The following is a 26816-nucleotide window of genomic DNA, read 5'->3' as shown; positions in this document are numbered from 1 at the left end:
CTGATGAGAACAGATCTCCATAGTCTGCCTGAGGCAGGCTAGAGTAAATACAGCTTAGCTGATAATAAACAGCTGTAGATGGGGTAGAGAGTAAAATCTTCAAACTAGCAGTCAGATCCACAGAAAGACATAGACTATGGCTTTACCATTCGTCAGACTACAAATCCATATACTGTGTGGGTATATGCTTCCCAGGTGGGCTGCTCAGTCAAGAAGGAAGACAGGTTACCTCGTCAATCAACACCAGGCTGTAGCATCTGAAAGAGACCTCAAGTCTCGGCTTCAAGAAAACATGAAGTTTGCAAGTCAGACTTGTGTGATGATACAATTGAACAAACTATCAAATGGCTAAAATTATTCATTTATCATTCACTTTGAAGGTAGAAACTGAAATCATCACAGTCATGAACTTGACCGTCTTGCAGAACTAAATAACCATAAACTGAAGCAAACTTACATAGTGTCAGGCACAAAGGGACAGGATTCATCTCATACTTCAGCCAATGGAAAATGAAGTACTCAGCCAAGTTAGTTTTCTTTTTTTCTTTAATAAAGTAAAAAAGGCAACATATACTGGGATCAACTGTCCTCAGAGGTTGTCTAACCCTCTTTATTTACTAGGAAAGCTCATAGTGAAGTTGCTACGGTCAGGTGACATCAGTCATACCTAGAGTTAATATTTCATAGAACCATTCAAATTTAAAAAGAAAAGAAAGATGTGTATTTCACTATGATTCATTTTCACCAGACTTTTCAATCTCATCATCCTTTGGTGGCATTTGATCTTCCAACTCCCAGAAAGAATCTCAGACTACTTACCTACTCAGGAAACACAACAGAAGAGAAGAGACAGTAATAAGATAAAGAAAAATAATCAATTTTTTATTAGCACTTCAACAGTTACTTGGTGTTCCATGGTAAAGCACAGTTTTAAGGATAACACTGGTACCTCTGATCCAACATAACAGTATGAGTTTTCTTCCAAATACAAAGGAAAAAAAATATTCCCCCCCCCACATTGTTTTTATTTTAAGAAAAATCTGAGTCTTGTATTAGCTACTTATAAGCAGAGACATGTTGTATCCTGCAGTTAGACACTTCAAGTTTGACAAGACAAAAATTAATACTTTAGGATGTTAAATCCCTTCAAATCCTTTTTCTGCTTAGATCAGTGGGAGAAAGAGGATTATTTCCTTGTCTTTCCCTTTCTCCCATTTCCTTCCTATCTTTTGCAGACCTAAAAGAAAAGTTGAATACAATGAAATCAAGAGGCCATACATGCTACATTCAAATACAGCTGCGACAATGTTTTAAATTAAAAATTACAAGTCTTTTCTTGCAGTGTACAACACATTAATGCTTATGTGCCAATTTTTTTTTCAGTAATATAAAAGATTTGCAAAAAGGGTAGCTTCTTTCATACATTGTTACACTTCTTAATGCATTACCTGTTCAAAGTCTGTGTTTTAAGTGATCATCACATAAAAACAGAGGTAGCTAAGTAGAAAAACTATATGAAGTCTCTACACACAGTGTAATAAAAAAATGTTTGTTCTATCAATCAAGATGGATTAATTTCAAGACTTCATAATAGTTTGTTATCCCCAGATATGAATGCTTCCTAAGCCAAGCACACCTATTTCTATTTAGCCTTCGTCACCATGGACAGTTGCTACATCATTATGGAAACATGATAAATTCATTTTATTAGGCAAATATTTGAGTTCCACCCAAGTACACTTAACATAAGAAAAACAAAGCAGCGATCTATGCCATAATTTAATTCTTTGCTAAACTTATTATGGGAATTTAATAGTGCTTTTAATTAGATTAGGGAGAAGTCAAATAATCAAAACACTGGATTTTAAGTTTGGTATGTTTCTGTGCTGTCCAAACAATAGCTTATTTATTCAGAAAAATTCTAATAATCTCCAGCATCTTAAATATGTTTAAAAGTGCCTTTTCCAGCATCACAAAAACGTTAATTAAGAAAGCATCACTAAATGTTAAAGTAGCAAATACAGTCAAAGGTCTAAGTGAACATAAACTGAAACACCGTAGTCCAAATTCCGTGAACACGCATGCAAGATGTTCCGCCTGTGCAGAACTGGACCATATTTTTCCTCAGATACTTAAAAAGGCAAAAAGTGGAAAAGATGGAGAATTGAGCAGCTGCTTAAAAGCTAAGCAGTGCAAGTAAGTGTACATTTCCTTGTCAGGCTTGAAGATCATTTAGTAGGTCCCTGAAATAGTGTATTTTGACTTCCACAATGCAAGTGGGCACTAAAAAAAAGTGGAACTGTATTTTAACGAGAAGTAACTTTCCTAAAATGTTCCTGATTCACAGCATCCATACAATCCACAAAAGAAACAGTTCTATTTTTCTATAAATATTTAACAGAATATTGTTTAGAATCTCAAATCATGTGAGCATCTATTTGCATCTGCTTGTAATTTTGATGTAAGCTTTGATGAAATAAATAGTTGCTTTGTCCATACAGGCCAAAGAGCAGCTTTGATCATAAGACAGAATACAATTTTGGCACAGTATTTTTTAGTGAATTTCCATGACAGAAGGACAGACAGTTAGGAGGAAGAAGCCAATAACTACTTAAAGATGACCAGGACTTACTAGTTCCTGCTTCTAACAGCTCAATGTTAACCTTAAAAAGCACACTTTCGTTCCTTAATGCATTGCCTCATAGGAGACTTAGTCTGAAGAGCTAATGTGCCCATGCTTTTGTAAAAGTCTGCATTCCCTGACTGAACTACATCTCCTAGGAGTCAATGCAGTCTTCTTCAAATGTTGGTTGCATTATGATAGCAAGAGATTCTTTTAACTCATGTTTTCCATGACCTCTGAGACAAAGTTGTAGTCGCATCATGAGTGGAACACAAATCAGTATTTAGCCTTGATACGATTCCCTGACTTTGGCCTGCAGGGCATCGCAAGTCTTCTTAGCATCTCCCAACAACATGGCAGTGTTGGGTTTGTAGAAGATTGGATTGTCCACCGCTGCATAACCAACTCCCAAAGTTCTCTTCATTACAATGACCTGCACATAAAGAATTAATGTTTGAAACAGCGAAAACCAACCACTACCCTTCCTCAAACAAAGACAACACAAAACCAGCCTCCACAAACAAAGCAAGAGAACGAGAGACCCGTGGCCAAAACAGAGTGCTTGCTCCTACAAAACTGTATTTCAAATTTTAATATAGCAGACAAATTGATAGCCAGACCAGTTTCAGAAACATTTTATTCTTAAACACAATATTACATGTCAGATGAAGAGACTGTAGACACTACACATGCATGTGCTTTTACTTTAGTCTTCGTAATAAAGCCAAAGCAAGATGGGCACTGATGATTATAACACAGAAGGTTGTTGAGGCTTTTTGATTTTTTAACTGTTTTAAGAACCCACTTCCCTGATAGCAACACAATGCAGATGAGCATTCACACCAACACTTGGTGCAACCCACTCTGGTACTTTTCCAGACTATTAGTACGTATTAGTTCATACATGGGATTTAAAAATAAAATAAAATAAAAATCCTGAAATAAATTTCAGCCAGTTTTAGCTATTAAATGTCAAATTAGTTAACCACAGCACCTTAGGCAGAGAACCTGTGAAGCTTTAGTAACTTGCAAAACTAGTGAGGTAACTAAACCATTAGTTTGTGACAGACTAAGCTCTCTACTCAAGCAAGCCACTCTTCCATTTTATTGGTTTTTTAACTTAAACATATTATTTATTTTTGTACTTCCACCACAATATTAAAGTTGTCAATCAAATTTCCTATAAACTTTAAAAAGCAGATATTTGTACAGAAATGCTTCAGGGCTGCAGATGTGAGCAGAACATCATGTATTCTAATCACATTTTTAGTAGAAGCACTTTCATTGGCCTTTTCTACTGCAGTCATCAGTAGTCTCACTAAAGCACTTGCTGGTGATTACAAAATCATGAACAATGCATCACACTTCCAAAGCACTGACTGTTTTGTTGGACATCTTGCAGAAAAGCTTCTCATGGAAAGCAGAATAGTAAGAGAATCATGTTGGCTTATCCTATAAACCATGTTTGTAAAAGCATGCTACCTAAGATAAGTGCTAATGCAACTCTGTTAATCTCACCTGTTTGGACTTCCAGACCTCAAGAACTGGCATTCCAGCTATGATAGAGTTTGGATCTTCCTGAGCTGCTGAATTGACTGTATCATTTGCACCAATTACAAGGACCAAGTCAGTTTCTGCAGCAAGACAAAGAAAACAAAACAGATTAAAAATTATCTGATACCTGAACACAGGCTGATGTACATTTTTGTGTTAAAACTGATTTTTAGAAGCAGAACCACCTCTTATAGTAAGCACTCTACAAACATTTATGAGGACGTCAGTCACAAATGCTTTACAAACTTATCAGGCAAGTTATATGTGAGAGTCCAAGTGCACTACCAACTACCTCCAGCAAACTGCAAGCATCCACAACCCCATTGCAAGGGACTCATTAGACCACTCTGCCACACAGATGTTACATCCTTTAAGTGTGGTTTTTTTACACAGATAGTATCATCACCTCCAAATTTCTTTGTGCCTGGCTTTTCCTTTGAACAGTCTTTTGAAAAACCTTTTACCAGCAACTTTCTGATTCTTAAACAAAGATGTAAGAAAGCAAGAAGTTGTCTGTACAATGCTATACTGGTTTGCAAGATATGACAGGCTCAAGACACCCACAACACCTGACCTAAAGAAGTAACAGTAGTTTTCCTGAATTGAGTAGTAACAGTGATTAAAAAACACAGCATTTTTCATTTATTTCACAGCTGTAAGCAATTAAAAAAACCAGCTTGTTCTGTTGGTTCTGGAGGAAGTAAGTTTCACAGGCCTACTAAACCTCCCTTCAATACCTACTCTTTTCTGCACTCCTGCATTCAATATTTCCCTCTGCTTTACCTGTCTGTACATTCGGCTTCTCAGTTTTCTGCTTCTCAGTCAGGTTATTTCTTGTATTCCTCTGTGCTCACTTGCCACCAGCTGGGAGAGCACTCAGATTGCAAGGGAAAGACTTCTGCTCCTCTACAGTGGTATTATAACCGGCACAAAGAGAAACTCAATAGCCTGACTGAGATGTTCTATTTTTAAAATCCTTGAGCATTGTAAAAACAGAATCAAATAAAAATTTATAAGATCAAATCCAATCTAGTGGAAATTTACAGCTAACCTGGGAAGTCTTCATTGATCTCATCCATTTCCAGTACAATATCATAGGGAACACCAGCTTCTGCTAGGAGTACATTCAGCTGACCAGGCATACGGCCAGCCACAGGGTGAATACCAAACCTAACAGGAAAGAAAGTCCAACTCCATTAGTAAGTACTGACCACTCTGTTTCATACAGAAAAATAGCCACCTGTGACCTACAAGGCTGAGAAGTTCTTAAGTATAAGCACATATGTGAATTAATTAAAAAAGTGGTTAAACCTTAACAATATCGTAATTACTTTTCCAGTGTTGCAGGGAATTGAGTGTGTGGGAAAGGGAACAAGGCCCATAGATTTGACTGTTCACCTGGAGAGCAGCTATTCTTCTTCTGCAAAGTTAAAAGCGTGACTGACACAATAGGTATGCAAAATAAGATGTTCATTTCCCAGTAAAACTAAAATACCTAGGAGTACATTTTGAATCCTCCCATCATATGAAGACTCTTTCAGAAAGCTGTTGCACCAGCAAAGTGGCTTTTGAGAGCCTGTAGTGACAAGACAGAAGGAACTCATGGCCAGAAATGCCTGGGAATACGTCACTGCAAGATGGACCAAGAGAGTAAATTTTCCACCCAGCAATAGCTTATACCAATAAGCTTGTCTTCAACCATTTTGTCTGGCTACAAGCATCAGCCAGAGCCACACCACACACGCAAGCGTTCAAGTCCGTCTTTCAAGCAGTACTGTATTCAAAACCTTATGGCAGATACCTTTGGTTTTTTTATGAATAAGCCTTTTTGCTGCAAAACCACCACCCACATTAGTATGATTGCAGGTCCCTTACATATTAAAAAGTGAAAGCAACACAGAGTAAACAAACTGGCAACAACATAACAGTCTTAATGAAAAGACTCTGCAGCCTTCCTGAAGCAAAACCACTCCTAGACCTAGACATGTCCTTGGCAAATGACCTTATGGACTCAAGTATCTCTAGAATATGCAGGGTTATCATAGCCTAAAACTCCAACACAAAAATCAGTAGTGACTCTACTTCAAGCACAGGACAATGCTTTGGAGAATTAGGTTAACATGCTGCTTTCTTCTCATGACTGATCTTAGCAGGGAAAAGATTCAAAAAGAAAGGAGAGGGAGTGAGAAGGTGGTGAGCCAAGAAGCTATACCAGTTTAAGCACAACAGTTTCAGAAATGTTTTCAGAATAGCTCAACCAGCTTCAAGAAAACACACTGCTTATGAGTTACTAGACACAGAGTGGCAGCAGGGGGTGTTAAGGCATGCATAAAGTTCTGTAAAAATCTGACAAAATTCAGAATGGAGATGTTAAACTGGTTTAGCTGCAAGTCTCACAGACATATTTTTATTATAAGTAAATCTACTTGTTATGGGTAGATTGTACTCTTCAGCTCATCTACTGGCCCTGAGTAAACTAGGCAGACCAATGTCTACTGTCCTGTGCACTTTCTGTCTTTCCAGCTCTGGAGCTATCACCAAACGTAATGCCGACTCAGGCACACCAGCAATACCTCAGATGAATGTTCTATATGGCTGAAGTGAAATGTTTCATAAGGAAGCCTATATACACTTTGGAAGAGACAGAAAATACCGAAGAGAAAACTGCAAATTCTTGGATTTCTCAACAGAAATTTCTAAGCAGAAATCCAAGTGAGTCAGGAATGCAATAAAAGGACTTCAGACTTCTTGAGAAAGAGGGAAAGACTGGTAAGTCAATGTGGTGGTTTAGCCCTAGTCACCACACAGTTTCTCGCTCACCCTCCCCCTCCACAGTGGGATGGGGTACAGAACTGGGAAGAAAGGAAAACTCATGGGTTGAGATGAAGACAGCTTACTGAAATAGCAAAGGAAAACTACAATAATAAGAGAATATAAGGATATTAAAATATACAAAATGAACAATGTATGTTTTCTCACCACCCAGTGTCTCAATGACTGATACAGCCCGTCCCGATCAGCAATCACAGAAACGAAACTCAGCAGCCAGCAAAATAGCAAAAGACAGCCAGCAAGGTAGAGGGAACGATGCCAGCGAGCAAGAGAGAAGGATGGATGCCAGCAAGGCAGATACTCGCCCCAGCCTGACCAACCTCCACTTATATACTGAGCATGATGTTTATGGCATGGAATACTCTCTTTGGCCAGTCTGGGTCAATTATTCTGTCCTTCTCCCAGCTTCCTGCACCCGCACATCAGAGAGACTTGGAAAGCCAGTGTCCTTGGTCTCATTAGCAACAACTCATATCATCAGGGTGTTTTATCAATATTCTTCACATACAAAATCCAAAACACACAGGCCACTGAGAGGAAAATTAACTCCATCCCTGCCGAAACCAGGACAGTCAACTTGCCATAGCAAAGGGATTGTCACATATTGGTATTTTTAACTCCACTGCAATGGAAGTGGATAACACATCACTGATGGTTCACAAGTCACAGTCCAATCAACACAGATCACTTGTGAATTTAACACTATACAAACAGGTCCTTAAAAGGGCAACTGAGCACTTCATCAGCAAGACAACATTAAGACATTGCAAAGATAAGACAACTGGAACTCCAGAAACTAAATCAAGGACATATGATTAATCCACATAATACTAGACGAATCACAATTTTAAGCTGTAGGTTCAATGGCAGGATAAAAGCTAGCTTTGAAAGGAACACTTTTAAAGAAACAAAGAGAGTAGAATATATTCATCCAGTAAACATTTGGGATCCTGGTGCAAAGGATAATACCTAGAATCAGAAAAAAGGAAAGCAAATACACAGGACAAAACATTAACAGCTTACGTTTCACACCTCTCACTCAGTAATATGAGCTACGTGTAGTACTGAAGCTAGTCCTAAAGTGCACCAAATTCAATCACTTACAGTGCAGTAGGAGAACTCTTATTCTGAAGTATACTTGAGAAAACTCATCACTTCTCTGGCAGTGAAAATAGATTTTCCAACAAAATTCTCTTTTGTTTCTAATAAAATTATTTTAGCGTCTTGTGACAAAAGCTGTTTTGGCAACACACAAAAAAAATACTCGTGAGGTTTCTATTAAATACTATATACACATACAATCTTATTTCAAGGGCTGGAAAGCCAAAATTTAAGCTGCCAAGAGAATAAATTTCACCTTTGACTTCACTATTCCTGGCAAGTGATAAAGAAGGAATAAAAGAAAGGGACAAATTATCTTCATTCAGGAAGAGTTATAGCATCAACCATTTGTAGTTGGAGACTTCTGAGAGACTCTGCTGGAAACCACATACTGCATATTCACAAAGTTTGAGAAAGCTGCTCATACAAAAGCTTTCTGGACAAATATTGAAGCGACTCCCAGAAGTCTGCTTCTAAGAGCCTGTTAACCAAATATGACAGTAGCCTGCCAGTACCTCTTGAAACGGGATGTGCACGTGTGTCAGAAAGAACCATTAAAAATATGTGCCTCTCTAAGGCTTTCATTATTTCACAAGATAAGATCTATATATATCTGGAGGGAAATTAGCCTGTCCAATTGAAAGCAGAATTCAGGTAAGCATTGAAAAGAGATCACTAAAATCCTTGATGGCTCACAACATGTCTAATAAAAGCTGTGTATCTTGCTCCTGACTCACAACAGCAGTTCTTCAAAGACATGTGCATTACAGCAGAAACATTTTGTCACACATGCTTTCCCAGATGTTCAAAATATGAATCTCATTCATATCCAAAAATCCAAAACATGAATGTTTTAAAGTGAAAAACTAGTTTTTAAATATTTTTTTTAATACACTTTTCGTATCACTTATGCGAGAACTTCCTTAGGTTGGCTGGTTTTTCGATCAAGCAGAAATCTCACATTCTTTTTGACTTTCTGTTTTCATGACATTAAATTTTCAGTCTATATATATTTTACCCATAACAAAGATCCACAACCATGTTGTGTCTGACTTGAAACATTATTCTCGTAGTTCACTGTAACATAGAATTCACCAGGAATTTTTTCTCTTGACTCTGACAATGTAATGTGGGGCTTGCTTATCACTTTCAATTGTCAGATACACAGAGGTAAGTACACACCTGCTTGCTACTACGACTGCACACATAAACAGAAGTATCAGGCAAGGATATTCAGCCTTTTTAATCCGACTCTTTCAGATATTTTTCAGCTTTAGATAGACAAGACAGCGCAATGAAAAATGAGTTCATATTTTGAACTGTTTCTTGTAATACAAGGAGTGTGACACTATTTTAAATTTAGATTAAAAATCTAACTCACGACATACGTGTCATATCTAGGACAGCACTTTCAGCACAGAAAGCATTTAAATTTGCAGGGGTGGAAATACCTAAAGTAGTACCTAAAGTAGAAGTTAGTTGTATGGAAAAATCTATTACATGAAAAATTACTGAAAAATCTCAGAATGGCAATTACTTTTTATATAGTTCATAAAGTCAGCATCTACCTTTATTACAAGTTGCTAGATAACATTCCTGTAATCAATACTGAAAGAGCTAGCATCCACCTAACCCAATACAGTGATGTAAATAAGTAACATCTGTCTGGCGCCTGATTTCCCTTACTCTACCCTTTAGATGCTGCCCAAGGGCTTTGCCTCACCTCCTCTTCCTCCCACCTCATTCACTTTGTGTTTTTGATATCTCTCCATCTCTGTTTCCAGTACAGACAATAATCTGTTACTCAAGGTAACAAAAGGTGGAAAAAAACCAAAACAAAACTAGATGAACTGACAAGTCCATCATTCAGATATTCCATAGCTTGAATCCTGCCATGAAACAACAGTTGCAGTGTAGCACACTTCTAAGTATCACAGTATAATGCTCTCATCACACTTTATAGATGACTATGTAGATTACCACCATCAAAGCACATAGCTAGCGTAGGCCTGGTGTCATGCCTAAGGCAACATGTTCCCAGGAACCGTACTTCAGCATGGACTAAACTCAATGGCTCTGCTGGGGTCAGGTCAGTTAAATTTAAACTGAATTAAGTTAATTAAATTAAGCATACTTAAGTGAGGGTTGGTACTGCCTCCTTATTTCCAGGTGTCATCATTTATCACAGCAGGGTAAAGACCCAAATACATGGCATGGACATTAGCTCAGTGCGGTAAGCTCCCAAGAACTCAGCTGCAGGGAAGAAAGAAGTCTGCCTCCACAAAGTATCACAGACTGACGTAGTGAAGTCATCCAGAGTTAAGCTGATCCATATGGAACCAAGGACATACCTGAAATACACCTGCAGGAGCATACAGCTATAGCTGTATCCTTGCAGAAGTGCATCAGGTACAGCAAGGTTTGCTAGTTCTCTCTAGCTACACTGATACAGCACTTGAGCTAACAGATCTGTTGGACTCCATTTGTCCCCTCATCTGCAGCATGGATAATTTAGAACTTACTCAGTTCCTTTGACTGCAAGAAACAAACTGAGAAATAACACACACATGTACACACTTAGGGTCTTCCTAGTAACCACACTTCAGCTTCCTAGAAACTTGCATCAACACATGGGGTTCTTATGCTGCCACTCAGTATTGACAGTTATTTCCATGCTATGCACACCTGAGCTATGCATGTGACAGCATGCTCCACCTCCTCCCCCCAGTCTGACCACTTTTCCTGTAACCCTGCTCAACTGATAACCATCAGCAATAGATGTGTCTGGTTGTGATGGCTTAAAACTCTGGTCATGATCCAGTTTAAAGCGGATTCGGGGAAAGAGATAACAACACAACAGCCAAGGGATGGCGATGCACCCCCCCAACCACAGTGCTGGTCAACATGCAACTCAAGCCAAATTTGGAAGAAACCATCATCTACAGTAGGTGTGCAAATATGACTGAGTCAATTATCTTACTCCACAAATAGTGAGCAGCCCCAGAGCCCTTTGAGCTCTCCTGCACGGCAGTGGGCTGCACGCCAGGATCTCCCCTTGAGCACGGATGCTTCTTGAAGTTACTCCTCAAGGCTGAGGGGAATCATTGCTGCAACAGATCTTCAGTAAGTGACAATAACATGGTAAGCTTTGAAATCTTAGCTAGGGGATACAAGGGATTGATTGTGCACATATAACCCTTTAGACATAAACCACTGGTAAAGCCAGGGTCCAGGATTGCATCTAGCCACACCTAGGCTCCTCTCTGAGAAGGAGTTCAAGAAAGCAAAAGGGTCCTTTCCGAATCTTGTGACTCAATGGGAGGGTCTCCCTGACAGTTTTGTCTCACCCTGTCCTCTAGTAAATAATCCTGTGTGCCTTGCCATAGAATCTTGTTAAATCACTGCTGCATTTACCATTTACTATCAAATTTTATTAGATCACTGGTTTATATCAATAAAGCATATTGTTGCATCTCTCTCAGGAGTGAAATGCATCACTCCTATCTGCGACAAATGCAGTATGTTAAGATTGGTTGGGACAGCATCTTAACAGCTCAACCTTTAAAATTTGTCTAGATTTTCTTACAGAGCAACACAGAAAGATGATTGTAAATTCATATAATTAAACAATTCAAGTTAATCTGGTTTATTTACTGAATTGTAGAAAAATTGTACCCATCCACACGTTCTAGTACTCATAAGCAATTAGAATCCTTGAGGAAAAAAAACAGAACTCTAAAACTTTGATTAGAGCCCAACCATAGATGTGAAATATAAAAAAAAAAATGCAGGTCCAACACCAAATCCATGCTATCACATTTTCAAAAATGTAAGAAACTTGTGTTTCGATGTGCTCAAAAGTAATTAGATTCTCCAGTATCAGAAGACAGAAATCCAAGTTCTTCAAGATATCCACCTATAAAAATTAGGTTAAAAAAAAAAAAAACAAACCAAAACACTTAATATATTAGCAACTAATCTGAAAGGTTGTTAAAGAGGTAATCCACATTCCTCTCAACTATGCGAGTTACCAGAAAACCACCATCTTTAATTATGAGTTAGATTCAGAAAATCTACACAAAGCATAAATTTTAAGAGTCCTTTCACCCTGCATTACATTTTTCTTATCAAGAATTTCTTACTGTGCAGGAAAAAAACCAAACACATCGATAGAAAAAGTCTTAGGAAAGTCATACTGTGGCAAAAGCTAAGATACTTAACTTGATGTGGACATGGACAGCATCAATTACTCATGCACATACAAGAATGCATGCAGTTTTAAACTGTATTATACTACTAATATATATCTATATATACAATTACTATAGAATATAATTTAATTATGTAGAAGAAATCAGAGCTTCACAACTAGGCTCCTACAAACAACACAGCATGTGGCTGAGGAACTTCAGTAAGGTGAGAACTTTCAACAATTTACTCCGTTACAACTTTGCAGAAATACAACACCAGCTGTAGAACAAGCATTTCCTCTCCAAGGCAAATGGATTCTGGTGACTACAGGATTTAGCCTATGAAAAGTTTTATTGTTTTACCCATCCATAACAAGGGAAAGCTATAACGAAGGCTCAGTAATATCCAGCTTTCTATGTGATCCTACTAATGCATTAAAGATGTGATCTGTTCCAAGACAATCTCAAGAAAGCAATGATGTTAGCTGTGCAATTTAGTAACTAAAACAGTCTGAAGTTTCCAAACTCTCCTGTATTTCTAAATTCAAACCCCAGTCAAAGGTTATGCATCATGTTATATAACCTGCGCTCTTCACTGAGAATGTTGCGGCTATAGGCAGAGTAAATGAAAACAACAGCTCCTCTGGATCAATCATGAGCCATTGAAGCAAGAAAAACCATATGACAGATGCAATTTTTCTTGGCACAGTACGGGCATTACAAATTGATGACAATCGTATGTCCGTGCTGGCATCCCTCCACAGCGGATGTGTGAGAGTGTCACTACATCTGGATGGTGAGTGTACTAGGGTCCCGAGGCACTCCCGGCCTACTGAAACCAGAGGGACAGCAGCTGCACTCAATGAACACCGTGGGAGCTCCACAAAGTGATGAAAGGCCTGAATTACCACAAACTGTAAATACACATTTATTTCATTAAAATACTAGGTAACCACTGCAGTGACCCCTTCCTGAAATTGATTCATTTCAAGTATAAGCCAGTCATTTCAAGGAACCATTCACATTTATCCCCTGCGAAGCAAACATAAAGGCAAAACCAGTATTTTTTTTTATTTCACCAAAGTTGAGAAAAAATAAAGTACACCCACAGAAGTGCTGAAAGGAAAGCCAAAAGCACGCAACACTTTCATCCCATTAGCCAAGAAAGGATCTTTTGTTGCACTAACAGGTCTTCAAAATTCTTAATGTAATTTGGACACACACAGAGCTTCTGCTAAACATGGAGAAATACGGTGTGAAGAGAATCGCTCCAGTAAGCGGATACACCAGTACACACCCCCGCTTCTCATATATGCACGAACAAATGCACCTATAAAGCAATTTTACATGCAAAATTGCAACATTATGGGTAAACACTAACAAGTAATTGCTGCTAAACCCTACAACAACCCTGCTGTTATCCATCACAATACAAGCTATAAAACATTGCAAAAACTTATATGTGACTTTTCAATAAGCTTGGAAAAACAGTGGAAGAAAACAAAAGCAAAAAACAGTAATTGCTAGAGTACTGATTCCAAAGCAAAGTAACCGCTTAATTGAAACAAACACATGGAAATCAAAGAATGAGTCTGGCTAACCAGCATCTGTCCAAATATCTTGTTTCAGATGCAAATCAAGCCTTGACTAATCTTAAAATATTAAGTTACCATAACTAAAATAGTTTCCCAAACAATCAGCAAGGGAGACGTGATGTTAGCTTTCCAGTACTTTCAATACCTGTAAGGTCTATGAAAAACTGAAGAAGGAAAGGACTCAAGGCCAATACTGGCACCTAAGAATTATCTCTGCTTTTTGGAGTAGCACTCCAGAAGAATAAATCCATGGGACCGGCAACACGCACTCCATTAATCCTTCCACGCAATACTCAAAGAACTCTAGGAACAGTCTTGCTTGCAACAGCAAAAACATGGGAACTCAGTAAGAGCAGGTCTAAGCTGCTTAACAGATGGGAGTATCTGTCACAAGAGAAGAGGCTGAGAGCCGAGATTCTTCAGACTGCAGAAGAGAAGGCTCAAAGGAATCTTATTACTGTGTATAAACACTGATGAGGGGAGTAAAGAAAACAAGAGCCAGATTCTTCTCAGTGGTATCCAGTGAACAGAAAAGAGGTAATAGTCGCTAACTGAAAGACAAGAAAAGTCTATTTTAGTCTGAGGGTGACTGAATATTGGAACAGATTGCCCAGAGAGGCTGTAAAGTGTCTATCTCTGGAGCCTAGATACTCAAAACTCCACTGGGCAAGATCCTAAGCAACCTCTTCTGGCGGACTCTGGTTTGAGCAAGGGGGCTAGCTGAACTAGACAATCTCCAAAGATCTCTAACTTCAACTAATCTGTTGTTCAAGTTACTTTAAAATAGTGACCTTCTTATGTTCACTGGCTATTTTCTGAACAAATCAGGCTGTAGAAACCTTCAAAGCACGGCATGAGAGAAGGCAACACAGCCCTAATGCTTGGAAGAGGCAAAGTGAAATCAGGTAGTATATCCTGTGGAAGCTGAAGTCCTGCTGCTAACACAACATCACACAGATTGATTTATGAGGACTTAGAGGAACATATCAGAGAGGACATCTACTTTTAACACAGGCATTGTGTGCAGCACATCAGTTCAAAAACAGAAGCTCTTGCGCCTCAGCAAGCCACCTTTCATCAATACATCCTGAATGTCTTTAGCTATTCCAGAGTGCAGAAGGGATTAGCAGAAGAATAAAAACGCATGGTAGACGGTGTATTTTTAACTTAAAAAGGTCATCTAACATTACAGTTTGGTTAATGCTTTTCAGCATTGTTTCAAACATGCCAATCCATATTTTTCTTTAATATACAAATGTTGCTGTGTAGTAGCAAGCATAACTTCTATCAGTAGAAGTCAGTTATCGCAGGAATAAATAAGTCCCATGTTCTTGGTGCAGAGGCTGACACCTGATCTACTCTTCCACTTCACATCACATTGACCCCAGTAAACACTTCTCCATACTGCAGGAGGCTCTCATTCGCTGCCTAGGAGCCCCAACTATTTCCATTGCACCCCTTTAACTTAACTTAACCCTTCCTCAAGCAGAGGAAGGGTCTGTTTCCTTAGGAAATTAGGACTTATAGTAAAATATTAAAGCTATTTTAGCCTAGTAAACAATCCCTCTTAATGGAGGTTTCTCTAGAAGGCAATTCAAAGCACTTATGGTAGGTCTGTGCTCTCTGCCCACTGACTATAAGCATAAAGAAAAATTACTGTCATGCACTGAACTCAGCTGCTGTGATCATTCCTCACAGTAACATATTTCCACAAGGCCGTTGCTTTCACGGAGCTCTCCAATCTCCACCTTTAGAAAAGGCTACTAACTGTTCTCTTCCACACAATACAAAAAGCTACATTAAAGTTTTATTTTACAAAAACTTCACTGCTTTTTTTTTTGTAGAAAAATACCATGATATCCAAAGGAGAACATGTATCTAAAGGAGATAACTTACCCTTCAAAAAACTAAGATTTTGTTGTTGCAATAAATAAGTATTACATTTTAAAATCATTCTTTTTAACTGAATTTCAGCATGGCAATAAACAAAACAAAATCAAAAAGTGATTAAAAAATTATTCTCCAACTGCTAGGGCTACTTCCAAAAACCAAACATAAGAGTGTAAGGGAGCAAGGGATCTTTTACACTAAAGTATGAAATTTCTAGATATTTAGCTATAGGTTAATAAGATGTAAGAACAGCATTCCTGCAGATAGCATTTCTGAGAGAGAGATCAACATAATAATGCCAGCTGAAACAAATTAAACTAAAACAAAGACCTGTAGGGGATTTTAATAGAATGAATAAAAACAAAAACCTCAAGGGGGCCTACAAGAAAGATGGGGAAAGGCTGTTTAGTAGGGCCTGTTGCAACAGGATGAGAGGTAATGGTTTTAAAATAGAGGGGGGTAGATTTAGATTGGAAATTAGGAAAAAAATTTTTATGATGCAAGTTATAGAACACTGGAACAGGTTGCCCAGAAAGGTGGTGGAGGCCCCATCCCTGGAAAAGTTCAAGGCCAGGCTGGATGAGGCTCTGAGCAACCTGATCTAGTCAGGGATGTCCCTGCTCCTTGCAGGGGGGTTGGACTAGATGACCTTTGAAGGTCCCTTCCAACCCAGACTATTCTATGATTCTATGATTCTAAAAAACCTGTAATAATTTTCAGCAAGGAAAGTACTTACCTGACATTCTTCCCGTGTTCTCTCAACATCTTCACCAGATCAGCTATGGGGTACTGAGCCTTTGCTGCACACAAACCATAACCTAAAAGAATTTCCAAATTTTAAGCTGTTTTTTGTTTCAGTGCAGACAGAATAGTTTGAGACAATAAGTGTATTTTCCACACAAACAGAAGGTCTCACAATTAAAAACAAATAAACAAAAATATTATATATGTACACACACACATACATCACATATTCATATAGTCCCAGCCTGACCAGTGTAACTAATCTCTTTTTGGCCTCCTGACCACTAACAACATAGTAGTTTGACCGGTCAAACGACACAGGTAACTTATTTCTGCTTCACAAAAATACATATTCCTTTCTTTATCAGAAAAGGATGTTTCAGGCAGGTAAACTGAAAAACTGATAAAGAGGGTACTATCAGGTTACGTCACCACCATTACCCTCAACAAAATTTTGGATTTGCATAACGCAAATCTAGTTGAATACAGCTTTTAGCAGCACATCTTTTCAGTCTGTCAGAATTAATTCATCAGAGCAATAATGCCCAGGAAGAAAATGGAGAGTATAAGCTGTCAATAGTGTCCTCAAGGTTTTACCATAGGAAAGGGGACAAACTCCTTGAATATGTCTGCAAGCTTTGTTGGAAACAAAGGTAACTTCCCAAAGTAGAACCCTACCTCACTGATGTTTTCATTTAAGCTGAAACAAAATAAAAGACAACTTTGTTTTTTAGCATTCTTCTCACTCCAACACTAAAATAAATTTATCACGATAGTTGTACCATTCAGTTGAATTAAAACAACTCTTGAGCTATTCCCTACCTGACCCTCCTAACAGGGAACGTGCTATTGAACCTGTATGAGCCTACAGCCAAAATAATAGTTTCAGATAACTCAAGGTTTTGGTTTTTATGTTTTTTTCTACTTTAATTCCAGTATTTATTGTATACTAACTATAACTATATATATAATTATATATATAACTATTATAATTGTATACTAACTATACTATATTGTATACTAACTATACTAAGTTTTAGATGTTTTCCTGCCAGTTTTTCAATAAAAAAATGAAGAATTGAGCAAGTAGGTGAGAAGGGTAAACAAAATCCTCTTTCAGTAATTTAACAGACAGGTATTTTGTTACTGGTACCACTGGTACTGTGGTAACGCCTGGAAACTCACACCAGAACAGTTGTAGACAATATTAACAGTAAACATAATTTACAAAAGTCAGTTTTTGTTCTGAATAATTTAAAATCTAAATAAATAGAATAAAGTTTGAAGAAACACAAAAAAAAGAAAAATAAAAGTGGTACACACATGTCCATATAAAGGAAAGACAATCAACCTGGGAACAAAAGCAGATCCCACAGACTCAGTCAACATTTGACATGTTGCTGCTATGTTGCAACTGCAAGATAGGCTACAGGTCTTTTGTTTTGTTTGTCTGTTTAATAATACATCTTCTGAACTTCTTGCTGTATGAGTGAAGAGTGACTTACCTGGAGTAATAATAATACTATTGGCTTCCTTTATCATTTCAATTGCATTGTCTACACTGACTTCTGTGTGGGTTCCAGTAATTTCCATGGGCTTCCCACCAGCTGTTGACGTGGTGCCATAGCCCCCTAGAATCACGTTTGCAAGGGAACGGTTCATAGCCTGAAAGACAAGAGGTTTTTGATGAGCTACAGATGAAATTCAAAAACAGAGGAGAGGAGATGTCCACAAAGAAAACTTCTCAAAATATTAAAGCCTTCCTATCAATAGTCTTTATCTGCTGGTTTTGCCTACTTAGAACTCAAAACTTCTTAAAACAGTCTCCTTAAAACAGAGACCGAGATTGACACAACAGCAAAACATCAGCTTCCAACACATGACATAACACATGTAATGAGACAGCATCAGCATGTCCCTAAGACAAAGAATAAAACAATATAAACAGCAAATATTAGTCTCTTTTGGTTCTTAAAAGGGAGGGATATAAAAGAATGCATATTTGATGACAGATTTTTTTTTAAAAAACAGACAAATATATACATACACACACACAAATTTTTTGCAAGGTATTTTCTTAAGTTCTTGAGCAAGTCAATAGGTAAGCACACAACTGCTATATAACAGCATGGAAACAATGTAGCTCTTACAGACAGTATAGAAGCAAAGCTCCTACAGCATTGACAGGAAAGAACACAACAAAGCCAAGTAGCCACACAAAACTAACCAAATGCTAACTCAAAATATATTATAATGAACTGGAGGGGGCCATTAACTTACTGGCTGAGCACCAAAGGGGAACAAGAGATCTTAAACTAGGAGCTTTAAGAGGAGAACACATCCTGAAAATTCGGCTCTGTAGATACACAGCCAGGAAAAGCCACTGGCTAAATGCTTTCACTGGCATGCCTCCTTGCGAGTGTGGTCCCAAAGCAATATCTGGAAGTAGGCAAAACTTGTAACTGCAGTAAACAAAACTTTAAAGGCAGAAAAGGAACAGGATAAATTGCTTTGTTAATTGAAGATGTGTGTCATACATCTGTGCTAGCTCAGAAACCACAGCAAAATTTAAGAATGGATCTGGAGAGGCACATATACAAGCAAGAGGAAACACCCACACAAAAGTGTGCTTCCACGTGTCCATTTTCCACTGACATGTCAAATCACACAACTCTACAGGTTTTTTGGTATAGCCTGAGAAGATATGCCATTCTGTGAAATTCATCATCTAGCAAACAATGAAGATGTTAGCAAAACTTTTGTTTATCCTGATAAACCATCACTGTTTCAGATACCGTAAGGAAAGTGCACAAATGCAGTGAAATAAGCATCTTTCTACTGTCTGCAGCAGTTCATTTTCTCTAAGAACACATTGCCTTTGATGTGTATCACAATTTTAAACCCTCCAACAGGAAAACAGACTACTTAGTCTACTACAGCAGTTAAGTGTCAGGTAAGGCATCCTAGGCAGAAGAATATCCTCTTCAGATGTTGCACATGCAAAGCTTACAAGAAGTACAGCACTTTCTACACATATCTAAACCAAAGACAACACTAAGACCAGGCCAAAGGGAAAAAAAAGTTCAAATACTGTAAGAAATCTGAGAATCCACACAAAGCAAGCCTGAGATTGAAGCACCCTTGCCTGGCTCCACACTGGAGAGCCAAGGAAAGAGGAGGAATATCTGGCAACAAACAGGGATGGTATAGAAAGCTTCTAAACGAGCCAAGACTTCATCAAGCACCGATTAACCAATGCAGCTAAGACCTACTCAGCATCGGGACAGTGTGGAAATTCTTCCATACTCTCTTTCATCTTCCTTACCACCACACACATATATAAATAAAGTGCAGGCTTCATTATTCACAGATAATCCTACTACCAGCAAACAGCCCCCTCTTCTGTGCATGCACAGGTAACCCATGAGCTTACAGGCCAGGGAAAAACAAACCCATGACCCCTGAGAACTCCGAGTTCTTCCACTTTGCCCACAGAAACCACACAGATAGTACAGGTGATGGGGCAGCATACAATTTATATGACTAACAGACTTTATTTGTCCTTTTCCTTGCATCATCCCAAGTAATGGTTCCTCTTTGACCTGAAGAATTTTCCCCATCCCTAAGCACACCAAATCTAACACTACAGTTGCAATCATCAAGTATTCACTCCGCAAAAAAAAAAAAAAAAAAAAATGGGAGAAGGATATGCTAATACAACCAAGTGTTCTGAAGAAGACACATTGCGTCAGCATTTGAAAAGAAATCACAATTCACAGGATGAGTGAATAGTACAGGCCTTTGCTTTTTTTGTTTTTAAGTTAAATTCTTTGTCCTTAACTCACTAATAGGCACAAAAGAGGAATGGGTGGAAAATCAAGGAGATACAAGTGCAAAAATTAAGTCCTTATCTGAATATACGTTGCCCAATTTTATAAACTCAAGCTTTAAGAGATTATCTGCTATAGTTTTATCACAAAAAGTAATTGCAAATGTTGTAAAAAGAAGTTTCAATCATTAAGGTGTTTCCATAAGCACCCATCCGTACTAGATAAGCTTCAATAAATATACTGCTTTGGATGGAAGTCATACAGGGGCGAGCTGTTGCTTCATTAGCATAGGTTTCAACAGCCTAAAGCAGAGCTTATTGAAACTCTTGAACACTTTTTCTCCTGAAATGCAGCTGCAAGATGAAGATACTGAATCCCCTGATTATAAAAATGCTCTTAAAAGTAACGATTTCCATTATAGGAATTAAAGCAGAAAATAAAAATGCTGGGCTAGAAACAAGCTATTCTGCTTATTGTGCAGAAACTACACAAAATAATTTTTATTTTAGTGGCTGATCAACTTTAATTGTCTAGGCTTCCGTAAAGCAGCAAAAGATTTCTAGAATACTACCTCAAAAAAACACCTAAACTTCCTGAAATTTGAGAAACACATAGAGGAAAGCCACTCTGTCATTGCACAACTACTTGGCCAATTACTTCTCCTATAAGGACAGGCAGAGAGAGCTGGGGCTGTTCAGCCTGGCAACGACAAGGCTGCAGGGAGACCTTGTAGCAGCTTTCCAGTACCTAAAGGGGGCTCGTAAGAAAGATGGGGAGAAAGTCTTTAGCAGGACTTGTTGTGATAGGAGAAGGGATAATGGTTTTAAAATAGAGGGAGGTAGATTTAGATTAGATATTAAGAAAAATTTTTTTACAATGAGGGTGGTGGAACACCGGCACAGGTTGCCCAGAGAGGTGGTTGATGCCCCATCCCTGGAAACATTCAACACCAGGTTGGACGGGGCTCTGAGCAACCTGATCTGGTTGGAGATGTCCCTGCTCCTTGCAGGGGTGTTGGACTAGATGACCTTTAAAGGTCCCTTCCAACCCAAACTATTCTGTGATTCCCCAGGCTTCCTGTTTACCTAGATTCCTCCAGTCAACAGATGCAAGTATATCGAAACTCTCTGTGAATGCCAAGGGGAGCTAGCAATAAAGTACATTTTAAAAGTAAGGAAACAGTAAAATAAAAATGAAGGTATAGAGTGACTATGCCTACTAGTAAATACATACTCAACAGACATATTTTCACCATGATTTACAGGAACTTGATCTTTAAAGAACATACTATTCATACCTGTGTTGCCCATAAACATCATTCCACTGGTATAGACTAAATAGTTGACTATAAGCAAATACTTAACATATATATAAAAGGATGTCCCACGAGCCACAAAGTCTGATTTTCTTTCAATAATGAGATGTAAAACATTCAAGAAAGAACATTCTTTAAAATTCATACCTGAGATTGCTCATTTGAACTCGCCTCCATGAAGGTGCACAAAAATACTTTTTTAAGCTTTTCTGAAATTATTCCTCAAGAGAGATTAAAATTAACGATACTGAACATTCCTAACATGGTAACAACGCTATTTATCAGCAGAGACAAAGTAAAAGAAGACAGCTGGGGCTGACCACAAGAAAACATCAGGAGGGGAGAAAAGTGACACTGATCATAGAAGACAAGATTAGAAGTGAAAGAGAATTACACAACAGACAATCGGGAGGTTGGCAGCTGTTGCACTGTGAACAGTTTTAAGCCATTAGCTCTCCATCTCTGAAAACAAAAAGGAGAGAGACATGGAAAAACAAAAGACTTCTGTACAAATATTCCAGAGAAAAGGAGGCCAATACTAATAATGCAATATGATTTACACACAGAATTGAAGCTCAAGTTCGCTCTGACACAGAAGTCAGTATCAGTAATGTATTAATGCAAGCATGCTGCCATCCTGTGGTACTTCAAAGTAGCTGCTCTGAAAAAAGTAGCACACTTTCCTCGCTTCAAAAACTAAACTTTAAATTACTCTCTAATCAAACCAAACATTTTTTTTTTAAAAAGGAACTCACTACTTAAAGTATCTCCTGCTGATAAATTTTAAATTTAGCAACACTGCAGACTGAAATGCCTAGGAAAAAAAACAGCTGAGCAGAAGTAATCATACCTCTTTGAGCTCAGATTAAAATCCTCAATGCTCAAGTCAATGCAAAGGGCTTCCTCAGTTCTGAAGTATGTATCTCCAAATCAAAGGGAGATGACTGACATCTAGTCCAACAATTTCAACCAAGAATTTTCTAGTCTCTAAACATCTAGCAGTTTGGTATTCCCATTGCTTATCTTGCTAGCAAACATGCTGAATAAGGTTTTTAATTTATTGGAAAAGAAGCACAATTTCCGCTGACTTCTTACCACACACATGATGTAAGAGAGGATGGCCCCAGAGGAGCCAATGAGTGCACCAACAATGGTCAGCAAGTTGTTGTTCAGTAGGAAGCCCTCAGCACACAAAGCCCATCCAGAATAACTGTTCAGGACAGTAATAACCACAGGCATGTCAGCACCTCCAATAGCTGCTGTTAAAGTGACACCCTGGAAAAGGAAAGAAAACACTTCAGTATAAGCTACAACTAAGGAGAACATGCAGAGAAGAGTCTGCCTTTAGCACCGAAAAACAATCAAGTTACTTAATAACCTATTCAAGTATTCTCAATGTAGACATCAAGATGCGGCATGAGGACTGGACTTACCAATTCCGCCTTCTGAGAGAGGACAGGAAGGCACTCCACTGTCCTCATCCCGGGCTTAGTCACATATTTTTACTTGCAAAAATATCCTACTAGCTCCATTAATACCACTAAGGGATTCATACTGAGCAGTCTTTGCCAGACTCAGTTTACAGAATCATACTCAGGGTAAATTTTGCAACAGCTGGTGTGAGCGAATGGGGGAAGTTACACATGGTGACAATCTTAAATTATCATGATAATCTGGAGATCCAGTGCTCTTTTAAGTATTTTAAGGATAAACTTTCCAAAAAGTCTTTTAAAATATCAGTTTGTCAAATAAAAGGCTCCATTAAGTCATAGCTGCAAAAACTGATTATATGCATAAATGCCTGCTCTCTGGAACAGATCTCATTTACGGGTGGATTTAGGAAAGTCAGTTGCTACTTGCTACCGCAAGCTAGCATACAGGAACTATGTATTTTACCATCCTGAATCACGATTATCAACCATTAAGAGGAAAACTGCAAAGCTGAAGAACAAACTGCTTGTTTAGTTTGTTTCACCTCCTACAATTCCCCAACTTACCATTATGGCTGAGAGAGCTGACACAGAACCTAAGCAAGTAATTCCTGTAGTGTAACTAGGATCAATCATGTAAGGAATCATTCCGCCAACACTGGCAGCCAGCAATCCTGCATTCAATGCATGTCGGCCAGGCAAGAGCAGTGGTGCAGAATTCAGGATACCTGCAATCAAACGCATATTCAAAAATTGACACATACATACAGGAGAGCCTGTCTCTTGCCCCAGAGAAGACTGAATAGCTCAGCAAAAAAAAAAATTTTAGAAAAGAAACAGGGAAGAGCAGAAGATAAAACAAGTTAGTTAAAGCTGAGACCTTGTGCTGACTCAGTATTGCAACACATTCAAACTTAGTCTAGGTTCTTAAGTATTCCTGCCTAAACTCATTTTACTTCCTAGTCTTGCTGAAGTGCTTCAGAATAATCACAAAAATGTCTTATGCTCTTTAGAAAAAAAAAAGTACCTTCATTCAGGCCCCAAGTCTTTGCAAGTTGTGTATGAAGCTCAGTAACAGAAAGCTTTTAGCTGGAACTTCTTAGTACTGATATTATCTCAGTCTCTCAAAAGCTGTGTGCTCAGAAAAATATGACTATGTAGATAACTCCAAATATAAAATACTCCTTCTTTCAAGTGCGTTAATTTTACCAGTACCCTCAGGCACACAGACTTCCCACAGCTTTCCCACATTGGCAGAGACTTGAGGCAAAGAGAGAGTTCAGCATTTGTGCCATTCAGTTTAAAAAGACAATTAGGTATTTATTTTCACCTTAGTTTTTTTTCCCCTCAAGCAACACATCAAAGAGTAAAAATAATGCAAGCTTATCTATTTCTTTTGGTGTAAGTAATTACTTACAGAGAGTCTCATTTAAATTTAGCTGAATTCAAGAGAAAGAATGAACTGACAGTCTCAGGACCACAAGTCTAAGTGTGTGACCTACTACCTCTAGTTCAACAGTATGGACAAGCTTACTATTATCATGCTTGATATGCAAATGCAAGGGGAAAAAAATAAACAAAAACAAGAGAGTGGGTTGAAACAGGCCATGAAGTTCAGCAGAGACAGGCGCACAAATCACTAAAGGGGTGGAGGGGGTAAGATGGAGAAGAGAAAAAAAATAACCAAGAAGAAATAAATGAGTAACTACTTAGCAGAAATATGTCAGAAATATATACTGCTGATAAATCCTTCAAAAGATTATTAGAGAAGACCGCTTTCCATCCATGTTATGCTTCCTCCTTCAATGGCTGGTCTCATAACCACTGAAGAAAGCAAACAGACGCTTCCCAAAGGAACTTGTAAAGCTAGTAACAGGATCAGTAATGGGAAGCTCTTAGCTGGAACTTCTTAGTACAGGTATTATCAGTGTCTATCAAAAGCTGTGTGCTTACAAAACCAAAAACAAATGCAATAAAGAAGCCTTCAAGTGCATAAGGATCAGGAATTAGTGAGTATTTAATTTAGAAGCCGTATTTGCTAAAACAGTAAGAAGTATGGAGCACGCAGTTTGCACAGCAGATAAACAGACACTGAACTGAATAGTTTAAAGTGAGTCAGTCTCAACTGATACTGCAAGCTACCTACTTAAATGAAGCCTGCAATGCTAAGAATAAAATCCCATAAATATTAGCAGTGTTCACCGAGTCCACCAACACCAAGATTTCGATTAAAATGTGTGCTCAGGAATACCAAGTTGTGATCATAAAATCTGAATAAAATCAATTAGAGGAACAGTGTCAGGTAGTGTCTCAACAACACTAAAGCAACACTTATTTCCAGACAAGATGAACTGAGGGAAGCTTACATGACTTGGTAAGTAACAGCAGTAGTATGTCTAAGCACTGAAGACATATCTTTTCATAACTAAAGCTGTAAACAAATTAAGTATAATTAAAAATAAAAAAATTAAACTCATAACAATTATACATATAAACTTTTACCTGATGCAAAATATAAGGTTTATTTCCAATTACATAGCAGTACAAAGCCAAAGCTAAATCTTGAGAGAAAAAAAAAAAAACCTTTAATAAATACTTAACTTTGAACGGCAGATCTCACCTTGCAATTTTCCATAGGCAACAAGAGAGCCACTGAAAGTCACTCCACCAATGTATGTGCCAAGGTATGCCACAATCTTGGTGAGGTTTGCAGCTGGATCAGTAGCGAAGTGAGGATATTCGATCATGTATTCTGCCACGCAGGTGAGCACAGCAGCCAAACCAACCAAACTATGGAAAGCAGCCACTAGCTGAGGCAGATCTGAAATCTGGATGCGTTTAGCAATCGTCAAACCTATTGAGAGTTGAAGATAGAAGGGAAGTCTTACAAAACACAACCAATCTGTGCAGCTAGAAATTCACATATCATGGTTCAGTGTGCAATGAACACATGCACACATGTGCCTGTTCCAAAGGAAAAAATTGTTCTACGCTAGAAACTGTTACGGTATTTAACTTAAAGCTGCATAAGTGTATTTTGGGCAATGAGGAGATCACAGAAATTAGAAAGAAGATTAAAGCATATAATGTTCTTAGAAGCTTCACTAAAGAGTGAGAAGTTCAACATTTTCTCTGACAAAAGTAGAGTGTGAAAAAGGAAATCTGGCAGCATTCAGCCAGGAACTGAACAGAAGTATGAAGTCGGGCAAGTTCATTCACCTCCATATACCCAGTTTTCCCAACAGAGATGATATGCTCCTGCTCTTCCACCAGTCTTCCCATTCTTTAACACATCCTGATGCCCTAATAAAAACTCTGGGACTTATGATTCTTTTTTCATATATCTGAAAAATAACACTGTCGACACGCTGGGGGGAACAGATGCCATCCAGAGAGATCCTGACAGGCTGGAGTGGTGGGCCTGTGCAAACCTCATGAAGTTCAACAAGGCCAAGTGCAAGCTGTTGCACATGGGTCAGGGCAATCCCAGGCACAAATACAGACTGGGGGGGGAACGGATTGAGAGTAGCCCTGAAGAGAAGGACTTGGGAGTGAAGGTGGATGAGAAGCCCAACACGAGCTGACAATGGGCCCCTGCAGCCCAGAAAGCCAACCACATCCTGGGCTGCATCAAAAGAAGCGTGGCCAGCAGGGTGAGGGAGGGGATTGTCCCGCTCTACTCTGCTCTGGTGAGACCCCACCTGCAGTGCTG

General features: G+C 38.4%; 1 protein-coding gene across 3 annotated transcripts in view; it reads right to left on the bottom strand.

The window, feature by feature from the left end:
- Nucleotides 1-856: 856 nt before the first annotated feature.
- Nucleotides 857-26816, bottom strand: part of NNT (nicotinamide nucleotide transhydrogenase) — a 54314-nt gene continuing 28354 nt past the window's right edge. For all 3 annotated transcript variants that reach the window (XM_086771048.1, XM_086771047.1, XM_086771046.1), the window contains exons 15-22: nt 25725-25958; nt 23672-23832; nt 22770-22949; nt 18035-18194; nt 16522-16603; nt 5229-5347; nt 4142-4257; nt 857-3056 (exon numbers count right to left, since the gene is read on the bottom strand). In XM_086771048.1, the coding sequence (XP_086627174.1) occupies nt 2907-3056; nt 4142-4257; nt 5229-5347; nt 16522-16603; nt 18035-18194; nt 22770-22949; nt 23672-23832; nt 25725-25958 (1202 nt within the window). In that variant the 3' untranslated portion in view covers nt 857-2906. The remainder of the gene's footprint in view (nt 3057-4141; nt 4258-5228; nt 5348-16521; nt 16604-18034; nt 18195-22769; nt 22950-23671; nt 23833-25724; nt 25959-26816) is intronic.

Source organism: Chlamydotis macqueenii, chromosome Z, assembly GCF_036417535.1.
Source record: "Chlamydotis macqueenii isolate bChlMac1 chromosome Z, bChlMac1.mat, whole genome shotgun sequence".
In the NCBI taxonomy this organism is placed as follows: Eukaryota; Metazoa; Chordata; class Aves; order Otidiformes; family Otididae; genus Chlamydotis; species Chlamydotis macqueenii.
The sequence above is the reverse complement of the archived record's forward strand: the minus strand, read 5'-3'. Positions and strand labels throughout refer to the sequence as shown.